The following is an 11,748-nucleotide window of genomic DNA, read 5'->3' on the forward strand; positions in this document are numbered from 1 at the left end:
GTTACTTAGTGATGAGCCAGCTGTTAAGTGACATATAGCTCTCGTCATTGTATAGTAAAGTGGCCAAAATTAAAACGCTCAAAAACTCATCAACTAGAACCGATGCTTCATGTGTTAAAGCTGCATCCTCTCTACTCTCCACCAGGGGGCGACTCCTCTGGTTGTATAGAAGTCTATGAGAAAATGACTCTACTTCTCTCTTGATTTATTACCTCAGTAAACATTGTAAACATGAGTTTATGGTGTCAATCTCCAGTTTCAAGTCTTCTTCAATACAGCATGATGTTCATTTAGTACATTAATAAAGCCAAGATGGCAATGGCAAAATCGCCGAACTGGAGGCTTCATACCATCAGTCCACAAACCAATGGCTGACGTCAAGAAGACTACGTCCACTTCTCATATACAGTCATGTGACCCACTCCTAAAGGTAAAGTATGGTGCACCGATCGGGTGTTTGGCTTCGTATCAAACTGGTTTGAACATTTTAAAACCTCTGGTACTGTCACGGTAATGCAAAATAATTCATAATAAATCCATATTAATTAGTGGCCGTACCTTTGTTTGCACAGAGGCCTTTCACAGCAGCTTAAACGTAGGAATTTAATGAACCAGACCCTGATGATTGACAGAAGCAGCTCCTCTAAACCTGCTGAGTAAAAACCTGCTGAGTGGAGGTTTTCCCCTTTAAATGCAGCAACTTAAAGCTGTAAATACCTGTGTGTGTGTGTGTGTGCTTCACCTGTCTCACCACTATTCCCTTTGTGCTGACCCACCCTGCAGTGAAGTGTCGCACAATTCACTCTCTAAACCAACAGACTCTGTAAACACAAGCTGCAGTATCTTGTATCAAACTTGATTAACAAGGTTCAGCTGCTCTTTAAACAGCTGGTTCAGCCCTGGTTTAACTATAAGACGTAAGGTCTTATAGTTAAACACACAGCAGACAGACATGTCAGTACTCAGTCTGTGCAGAGGAACGACAAAACATTTCATCATCTCAACATCGGTAGGACACATTAGACTGCACCAACGCTGGAGTTAGTTTGTTTTAACTACCGTGTAACTATGATAAGTTATCACTTTTCATTGTGACGCTGCAGCCGTTTGTGCATGTGTGTCATCTGGTGTTGTATGTGCGTGTGTATGTGCGTTGTGCTGCCGCACGAGTGTGAAACAATAGGACATGAACACACACACACACACATAAGGAGGAAGTAAAGATTCCTGCATTCCTGGACCACGGCTTCCCAGCTGTGAGTGACACACACACACACACACACACACACACACACACACACACACACACAATTCTTGTATTAAATACATTAGAAGTGTAAATTAATACACAAAAAGCCCCTTAGCATTGCTTCATTTCTTGAAGATTTCAACACATTTTAAAGAGATTTAAATGATACCACAAAGCCTGGTATCATTGCTTCCCTCCTTACGTGACAGGTCTATAACAGCCAGATGTCTGCTGTGGTTCTGCCACCGATATTGATTCGTCATTAACTGATCTCTATCTCTCCTGAAGGCCGTCGTCTGCCTCCACTTCCTCAATCAGAGCCACCTTGAGAAACACGAGGCCAGTCGTCCTGTTTCAACAACCCCGAGTGATGTCAGACCCTGTGTGTTGGTAAATACTCAGAACCCACGGAGCAGGTCTCCACGGCTATATTAAGCTGATACTGGTATTTAGTCTAAAGGACAAGGTATGACTGAAAGAGAAGAGCGTTGTCTCGTCTCCACAACTAAATACAAACAGTCTCTTTAACATCCGTGAGCGAGCGGGCCTTTTAGAGAAAGCCTGCTTCATCAAAGTCAAATAGTTTTCTTTGGTTTGGTGCATCACACACCTCTCAGATGGGTAAACAGAAGCATGCCGCGTGCAGATTACTGACGTCATGCTACAGGAATTCTCAGAATAAACCACAAACGAAGTGAAGTGAGGCTTAATGTGGGTTTAAAATTAGGAAATCCTTCCTTTGCTGTCACCTCTAATACAAGAGGAGAAGTCTAAAGATGGACACATAGCTAATGATTTGTGTTAAAGAGCTGTGAACACGTCTGGTATGTGTTGTTTACACTGGACTGTATGATGAGAAGTATTTCAGGAATCGTTCTGGGAGTGTGAGTACAAAGACAATCAATACGCTGTGAAACACTGATATATGACACAACACTAAATGCTCTTTTTCTTTTGTGTTTGACCAGACAGCCTCAGGGCCGTCTGTGGAACCCAACCCGGCCTCACCCTAAAGATATAGTCGAGTTATTTTACTCTGTGGTAAGGCTCGACAGCAACAGTTGCCATTTTGAGAAACTGGCAACCAAATATTGGCCTTTGGCTGCTATCAATGGCAACCAAAAATAAAGTAACAAACAGCCAAACGTGCACCCCAAAATGTGTGTTAAAAGGGAATCTGTGGAGAACCAGACAACAGTGGCACTATTGGTGTTTTATAAACCAGGAATTGAACATGAATGAGAGGAAAGCCTTCGCTAGATGCTAAGCTAAAGTTCAGCAGCTAACGTTAGCAGAACGGAATAGCTTGTGAACAACTGGAGGACGAGCAAGAAAGACGCTAAAAAGAGGAAGAGCACTATGAATGCTCTAAGAAAACTAGCTGTGCTGTGCTAGAGCAGCTACAGCTACACTACCAGGCGGCAACCTCCGGTTCTACCAAGTGATGCCGATGCTTCATGCGTTACAGCTGCATTCTCTCTAGTGTCCACCAGGGGGCGACTCCTCTGGTTGTATAGAAGTCTATGAGAAAATGACTCTACTTCTCTCTTGATTTATTACCTCAGTAAACATTGTAAACATGAGTTTATGGTCTCAATCTCTAGTTTCAAGTCTTCTTCAATACAGCATGATGTTCATTTAGTACATTATGGTCCATTTAGAGTCAAACAGACCATAAAGCAGGGGATGCTTTAGGGCGGGGCTACACAGTGATTGACAGGTCTCTACCAGAGACATAAAACGGCGTCTCTACGTCACTGCTCCTCAGTCCAGATATGATCACTTCCTGTTCACTGGTTACAAAAAAACAACATTGCGACAATGAAATGGCCGAACTCAAGGCTTCAAAACATCAGTCCACAAACTAATGGGTGACATCACGATGACTACGTCCACTTCTTAAATACAGTCTATGTACGCTACCAGTGACAAGCTGGCAACCAGCAACCAAGCTGACGCCTGGTTGCCAGCCAGTGTTGAGCCGTATCAGGATTCAGTCGACGGGGAAATAACCAAATCTTCTTGTGGTCTCGTGGTCAGGAGGCAGGTCTCGCTATCAGCCAATCATCCTCCTTCACTGTTCTCTAAAGAGGCTTCAAACAGAGACTAGAAAACTCACGCTTTGTTTCCTGCTCAGACATTCCTAGCCAAGCCACGGGTTTTATACAGAGCGGTAGAACCAAATACAGGCATCAACGAGGTGATTAGGACATCCTTTAATCCAGAGGTTTCAGGTTTGAGCCCCAAAGTGTCCTTCAACAAAAAACACTCTATACTCCACTACTGTACTCCACTCTATACTCCACTACTATACTCCACTACTGTACTCCACTCTATACTCCACTACTATACTCCACTCTATACTCCACTACTGTACTCCACTCTATACTCCACTACTATACTCCACTCTATACTCCACTACTATACTCCACTACTATACTCCACTCTATACTCCACTCTATACTCCACTACTGTACTCTACACTACTACTGTACACTACTACTGTACTCCACTACTATACTCCACTACTGTACTCCACTCTATACTCCACTACTGTACTCCACTCTATACTCCACTACTGCACTCCACTCTACACTCTATACTCCACTCTATACTCCACTACTGTACTCCACTCTGTGATTTTTGAAGTGCAATGATTATATCTGCGTCTTGGTGTCCTCGTATTGAATTTAGTTTAGTTGTTGTATTTGTTTTTGAGGCTATATGGACTCATGTGTCTGGAAATAAAGTTGAATTAAATTATCTGTTTTCTGTGATATTTGTTAAATGTTACATGACCGTTGCTGTCTTCAAACGTTGTATTCTACTAACCTGTGTTCTATGTGAGGAATGCTGTTATTCTGTGTAGCATATAATAAGCATGTTGATGGTTATTATATGCTACATATACGATGTCTGCTAGCAGCACAGGACCCAGATACAGTGTTATTAACATAACAGCTATAAAAACGACATAAATCAACGTCAGTTTACTAAATAGATGTGAATAGTTATACTGGTGTTATAACGTGGATAGTAACTATGAGAGGTGTTGAAATGTTGTTGTTGTAGCTTAGCTTTAGCCTAAACTGGGTTTCTAGACAGACAGCTGTCTGTCTCTCTCTCTGTCTGTCTGTGTCTCTCTCTCTGTCTGTCTGTGTTTCTCTCTCTGTCTGTCTGTCTGTCTCTCTCTCTGTCTGTCTGTGTCTCTCTCTCTGTCTGTCTCTCTCTCTGTCTCTCTGTGTCTCTCTCTCAGTCTGTCTGTGTCTCTCTCTCTGTCTCTCTGTCTGTGTCTCTCTCTCTGTCTCTCTGTCTGTGTCTCTCTCTCTGACAATTGTAACTAATTCAGCTAAAAGCCCCACACCATTATGATATAATATGTTGCCTGTGCTTCGGTTTGTAGCAGTAAAAATCACCGCTTCTTTGTAAATTTTTCACACAAACAGCCTAAACAAGCCTGGTTAGCTTCTAGATGCTAGCAGGTTAGCTGCGCCCGTTCTCGGACAGCTAGCTAGCTAGCTCGCTAGCCACAACTGTAGCTAAAAACAACACAAAAACAAGGCATGAGAAACAAGCTCACGGCGGTCACACGGGTTGTTTTCTACCGTTATGGCCACAAAGATAAACAAGCGGTGCACGTCTGACCGCCGTGTGTCCGATAATGGACCTCTGTGGCCCCCCCACCTTGTACACATCTCCGTATGTGCCGCTTCCGATCCGCTGGATCAGCTCGAAATCCTCCTGCGGATTCCTCCGCGACAGGTCGACACTGGAGTTCATCATTTTACAACAACTGGTACGGTTTACTGCGCAGAACGCGCGCGTTTTTTTTTAGACGAAACCACCCAAATAACGTGCGGGAATAATGGATATTTATTAAAGAATAAAACAACAACAATACGGCGTCAGTGAATCCCAGCCCGAGTCCACTGTAGCTCCAACATGGCTGCCACACTGCGCAATGAGCATGCGCAGTGGACATCATGGCGTAGCCGCTGAAGTGCGAGTCTTGACACAAGGCGAGATGGATTTAATGATTAAAACTGTGATATTTATTTATCTCTGTTGTGTTTGTTTATTTTATTGTTTAAATTGTGCAAATTAAATAAACTAAACAAAAACTAAACTATGGTGTTTTTATTTTACCTTTTTTTAACATAAAGACATTTGGTGATAAAATAATACGAATCAATCACGTTAATTTATTTTATTTAATTTTATTTATTTTGCAAAATGTATGGATTCAAGACTAAGATTTTTTTTTTATAAAAAAATTTGGTGATAAAACTACAAAATACTGTAAAGAATACAATTCAATCACGTTAATTTATTTTTGAAAAAAAGGTCTAATAAAAACACCTTAGTTTAGTTTATTTATTCATTTTATTTATTTATTTAAACATATTTCCCCTTGTGGGATTAATAATGTATCTATCTATCTTTTGCACAATTTAAACAATAAAATAAACAAACATAACAGAGATAAATTGCAGGAAGAGGAAAAAAGCCAACTGGACTTGTTTGAAGCCTCCACCTATATAATGTTAAAATATTACAATATTACAGAGAACATAAAATGAATATATGCACAAGATATGACTACGTAAAATATTATTGACAAGATGTTTTTACTATAAACCTGAAACTTGGTTTTAACCCGTATTGATCAATGTCAGCTCGATTGGATCCATGCACTGATTGTTGGTTTCTAATCTGCACAGACAGCAAAAAAAACACAGTAAGTTTACATCTAATGGGGGGGGGGGAACGAATGAAAACACGATATAAGCCCTGCATGGCCTCGTCTGGCCCTGCTGTATGAAAGTGGGCTAAGCGGGGCTAAACAGAGGCAGATGTCAACATTGTGATGGGGTCTGTGTTACAGGAAGAACTAAAGTGCCATTACAGGATAAAGAGTGATATTCTATATTTATAATCAACAAAAGAGCCACGCAAACAATGAAGTCATGCTAAGCAGAGTTGTCTGTGTGGCAAGAGTCTGTTTTAGCTTATTCTTCTGTGCAGTAGGCCTAAAACACTATTAAAACAGTTGCACCGTGTCGTGGTGGTAACATGTTCCTTCTGTACATTTGCTAAAGACTACAGCGCCCAGAGCCCCTTTTTATAAGAGAAACTACATATTTGCATGTCCATTGGCTTTGGAGTTTGAGGAACACTGCTGGTTTCTGGTCTTTTTATGGAATTTGTTGACAATACAAAGAACAGAATAACTCCATAAGAATAATCCACTCGTCAGGCTTCTTTCAAATACAGTAGAGATTAAATTAAATGAAGGATATGAAGATGCATGTGTGGATTACTGAACAGGCTGACCGGGTGCTTCACCTATAACATGTTACTCAAAGAGACACGAAGACACACGAAGAGACTCACAGCGACTATGAAAAGAGACAAAACAACAAAGAGACATAAAACGACTAAAAAGACACAAAGATACGACGAAAAGGGGCAAAATAACCACAGAAAAAACACAGAAGAGGCCCGTTGTCTCATAATCATGGATAAATGATTTACCTCTGGAATGGCAAAAGCTCACACAACTCAATATTCAACAATGTTTTAAAAAATATATATTTATTTCTTTGTATTATTTGCAATTGAACAACAGAAGTGAAACAAACAGACGAATAAAAGAGTAGTTCTTTCATCCATCCATTTTCCTCCGCTTATCCGGGGTCGGGTCGCGGTGGCAGCAGGCCAAGCAGCGAGGAAACAACTGAAGTAACTGTGGAGAAAAGTTGTCTGCTCCCACTTTAATTACGGCACTTTAACACACCTACTTATATTTGATGACAAGTAACAAAGAGAAGTATCTGATTACTTTGAAACGTAACGTTCACACAGATCAAGCGTCCGTCTTGACATATTTATGGATTAGTCCATCTATCGCACCTAAGCTGACTCTAAGAGTCTCCTGGTGCTTCAGGGAGCACCGAGGGGGAGGCGGCCTGAGCTGCAGCCCAGACTGAAGCTCTGTTTCCTGGGTAGGTGGGGGTCCAGAGTCCTTCTGAGCCAGGAGGTTCTTCAGGAGACAAGATAGCTGAGGACTCAGAAGGAGAACCAGGGTGCCCCCGATACGGAGGACTCTAGAAACACAAACATTTATTACATTAATTACAGTTATTGCTCTTTTTCTTTGGACGGATGGAAAAAAAATCATATAAATTCTATTGATAAATACAAAAGAGTGAGTTTTACTTAAGAATAACAGTTAAAAAATGTTCTATTCTGCACATTACATGAACGCATTTTGTGATTCACTGAATCCTTCTGAAAGAAACAATGGAAACAGAAACACAAACCTCTCCATCTCTGTGAGGATGAGCGGCAGGTTGGCAGCCATGTTTGTTTTGGTGCCAAACTTCCTGCCAAACGGAAGGTCGCAGACGACAGCGTCTACACTGGTGCTGGGCAGAGGCAGCACTGCACACACACACACCCCCCCCACACCCCCCCCCCCCACACACACACACACACACACACACACACACAAAGAGGTAATTTAACACATGCCAGCAGGGTTCACTCTCACCTCCCACTCGCTGAGCCACATCCAAAACAAGCAGCTAAATAAAAGAGATTCAGTAAAATGAACCATCACCTGAGATTCATCAGATATTAATGACATCATTATTAACAGCGTGACACATTTGCTGACAATGATTTAAATGTATTTCAATTTATGTGACAGTTTTGCTGATTGATTTGATTTGACTTCATTCATTTGGGAACATACAACTCTGTAATTCACTACGTTATACACATCTTTACAGTAAATAGATTTTATGCACACACCCACTGAACATGAGCTTAGTGACAGAAATACAAAAGGTTTTTAATGCCAAACGTTTGTCATTGATAGTTTCTTACTCATGGACGAAGCCTTCAGCAGCTGTATGTTTGGCAGCTCTGCAAACTCTACGTTGTCATTGGCCTTCTGCAGCTGTCCGTCATCGATGTCCAAACCCAGGAAACACGCGGCCTGAAGCAGAGAGAGCGATGCATCAGATCATAGGAGAGTACATGCTACAGTGTGTACTATTACTAGAAAGTACACGCTTTGTAGCAATATCTACACTTAATGCTATGATATATATGAGTGCATATCTGAGAATATTCCTTTCTTTTAACGTTGATACATGTGAAACAAACTGCACAAGTGAGCTGAAGTGTTTGTACACTTGAGAGACTTCGGGTCCTGACCTGGTGCTCCTGAGCTGCTTCTATTAAGATGGTTCCTACTCCACACATCGGGTCGACCACACAGGAGCCCGGCTGTGAAACAGGAGATAACGGACAGACATAGGAATCACAGCTACATGCTTCAGCACACACACACCGACAGCGTCCACACAACAAACATCACGCTGAGAGTTTGGAAATGAGGACCGAGTTAAGGCTCCGTGGTCTAATATTTAATGAGTCTGAACCTGCTTTAGTGGATTCATAAAAGGAACATGTGTGAGTGTGTGTGTGTGTGTGTGTGTGTGTGAGTACCTGTATGTGAGCCAGTGAGGCCATGGCCCAGGCTACAGTGGACCTGAGTCCTGTGGTCTTCATGTAGCTCCGGTTAGCTAGAGGCAACCTGAAGGAGACGCATCACTTATGATTCTTTATTATATATTATTAAAGCTGCAATATGAATCCACTATGTTTAAGATTTAGGTTTGGCATTATTATTATTATTACTATTCATTAGTTATTAAAACTAGTTCCAGAGTTAAATGTAGAGAAAGTGTTTCACCTGGTTAAAGGAAAGCCCAACAGGAAGTGGTCATCACTCAGAGAAACGTTTACCTGAAGACACAAACAAACAGCCAACGACGTTTTATTTTGAAAGGAAAGTCAAGAGAGCAAAGAGCGTCTGCTCAGCGTTATTAAGAGATAAATACAGTTGATGTATTGATTTAAAAGGTTTTTTATTATGAGTTAATATGGCACCACATGACCAGACCTCTCAGAACATATTGATGTTTTAAAACAGAAACTAAAAACCCATCTATTAAGTCTAATAGTAGCGTTTAAAAATGTTATGTTTTCTATTGTTATTGCTTTTCATTCAGTCAGATTTTACACAGCGTCAAATGTGTTTTCATGCTATAGTTTCAGTGTTTATACATATTTAATTTCTTATTTAATTTCACTCAAATTTGACTGTTTTAACACAATTAATTAATTCAGTGTTGTATCTATCTTCCTTAACTTTATTTGGTGCGCATTAGTGTCTTCAACTTCTCTCCAGTTTCGTCTTGTCAATCTGTTGTAAAACTCTTTGAATTGTGTTTAATTAGTTTAAAAAGGAGCTACATGAATAAAACTGGACTGATGCATAAATCAACCCAAAGATTCAGAACTCAGTAGAAGAAGGTTTTTACCTCCAGTTGTGGATTCTTCAGATCAGCCTTCCAGCCCAGCAGTCTGCTCAGACCTCCTCCGATCACTCTGCTCACCTCCTGAATAAAGACACACACACACTAGTCCTCTGAACACTTCATGCGTCTATGTGCAGAGACGTTACCCTTCATGTGCACGCTAAGGTCCACTACCTGTGAGCTGAAGTACCGGGACAGAGATCCAGTACACTTGCAGCTGACCCTGAAAGAGAGCCGGTCTGGAGCAGACGGGTCTGGTTCGGTCCTGCTGGGTTGCGGTCTTCCTGCAGTCGGCTTCACTTTATTATGTGACGACAAAGGTAAGCAACAAAAAACACTGAGTCAGAAACTTAAATAATGTTGGATTAAAAGACAAGAAGTATGAATTCATTTGAATACCATGTTCCACTTTGTCCTCCGTCATGTCATCCATCTCCCTGCAGCTTCTCTCCACATCGTGGTCACCAACTGATGTTTCCTGGACACCAACTGATCCTCTCTTTTTCTCAGATGTCCTCCTTTCCTCTGCACTACTAGACTCCTTTTCTTCTTCATCCCTCTTTCTCTTCATCCTCTGGGCTTCGACTCCACAGGTTCCTCTGCTCGACTCCTCATCTCTCTGCTCTGTCTCTCCCTGCCTCCCCTCCTCATTCCCTCTCCCCTCCTCCCTCCTTGGCGTGTGGTCGGTCATCCTTCTGCCCGACAGCTCCCCCTGCAGGCGGCTCCACGTCGCTGCAGCACCGGTCCACTGACTGATGTCGCCCAACACTCTGGACTGAAGCTCAGAGGCGGCTTTTGCTGCGAACATTACAGAGAAAAAAGAAAAGTCAAAACATAAAAGTTAATCAGGCACTGAATCCCATAGAGGTTTTGTTATATTTGTTATTATTATGATGCCATTATTATTATTTGAGACGTTAAAGAGGTCATCTGGTTGTACCTGGGCCGCTGTGGGCAGACAGACGAACAGGTGAGTCTCTCCTCAGCAGCAGGAAGAGTCTCTCTGCAGCCTTCAGCTCACTGACTCTGTGGATCCCGGCAGATGAGCTGAACAGCACCTTACCTGCCGTCTGACACACCTGAGACACACAAACAACAAACAGAGCCATCCAGCGTTTAAAGAGTTCACCCTGGAGCCAAAAATGACAATTTGATAAATTGTCCCGTCTGAAGAAGTTGTGTTGAATCCTTAAAATGAAACGACGGTGGATTGTTGAGGCGATACTGATATTTGACAGTAAAACATAAATCAGGTTGACATATTTTGGTTCCACCTCACCTGAAACTAAATCCACTAACATCATAAAAAATATACTTTTATGAATTAAACATCAATCTTGATGTTTAATTAATTTATACAATAGAAATTATATATATATATATAATTTATATTATATATATATTTAAACAATAATTTATATATATGTATATAATTTATTTTAATATATAAAATAATATATATATATATATATATATATATATATATATATATATATATATATATATATATATATAAAATTATCGTTTAAATATAATTTATTTTAATGTAGAAAATTCTTAATGTATTTGTTGAAATACTATGCATACTATGTTTGTAGAAGTACAAAGTAGCAGAAAAAGAAAATACTCGAGTAACGTACAAGTACCTGGAAATTGTAACGGTTACTTGAGTCAATGTATTTAGTTACTTTCCATCAGTGGAAGAAGCTAATTCCGGAAGTTTAGTTAAAGTTATCTCAAACTAACGTTTACCAAATGGAGTTTTGAATGGCCGTTATAACCGTTGTTTTTTGTCGTTATAGCCGTTGGTTTTTGTCGTTATAACCGTTGATTTTTGTCGTTATAACCGTTAGTTTTTGTCGTTATAACCGTTGGTTTTTTCTTCTTCTCTCGTAACTGACACAAAAATAACCACTCACGTCTTCAGCGACCAGCTTCTTCTTCACCTCTCCGATTAAGAACCGCTCCATCCCGTTACCGGCGGTGCAGTAGTAGCGAACTAAACTCCCGTTACTCTCCGGTTCACTCATAATGTCGTACAACGAGTTCAGTGTCGACAAAAACGCTAATTTCTTCTACAAGAGAGTCGCCATATTGGCATGTTTG

General features: G+C 40.8%; 2 protein-coding genes across 14 annotated transcripts in view; both read right to left on the minus strand.

Moving 5' to 3' along the window:
• Positions 1–5,210, minus strand: part of LOC142935182 (mitogen-activated protein kinase kinase kinase kinase 3-like) — a 48,268-nt gene extending 43,058 nt beyond the window's left edge. For 10 of the 13 annotated variants that reach the window (XM_076079374.1, XM_076079377.1, XM_076079370.1 and 7 more), the window contains exon 1: positions 4,934–5,209. In XM_076079374.1, the coding sequence (XP_075935489.1) occupies positions 4,934–5,032 (99 nt within the window). In that variant the 5' untranslated portion in view covers positions 5,033–5,209. Of the gene's footprint in view, positions 1–4,933 lie in introns of all 13 variants that reach the window. The other 3 variants (XR_012947791.1, XM_076079375.1, XM_076079373.1) reach the window with 1 other exon arrangement.
• A 1,613-nt stretch (positions 5,211–6,823) lies between these two features.
• Positions 6,824–11,748, minus strand: thumpd2 (THUMP domain containing 2). The gene is made up of 11 exons (XM_076079408.1): positions 11,562–11,748; positions 10,583–10,721; positions 10,042–10,440; positions 9,817–9,941; positions 9,646–9,723; positions 9,015–9,067; positions 8,768–8,855; positions 8,474–8,545; positions 8,141–8,252; positions 7,573–7,693; positions 6,824–7,356 (listed from the first exon to the last, which is right to left on the minus strand). Exons 1-11 carry the CDS (start codon positions 11,670–11,672, stop codon positions 7,116–7,118), a joined length of 1,539 nt encoding a protein of 512 aa, XP_075935523.1. The 5' UTR covers positions 11,673–11,748; the 3' UTR covers positions 6,824–7,115.

The sequence above is a fragment of the Anarhichas minor genome, unplaced genomic scaffold (genome assembly GCF_050575085.1).
Source record: "Anarhichas minor isolate MPS153535 unplaced genomic scaffold, ASM5057508v1 ptg000072l, whole genome shotgun sequence".
Classification (NCBI taxonomy): domain Eukaryota; kingdom Metazoa; phylum Chordata; class Actinopteri; order Perciformes; family Anarhichadidae; genus Anarhichas; species Anarhichas minor.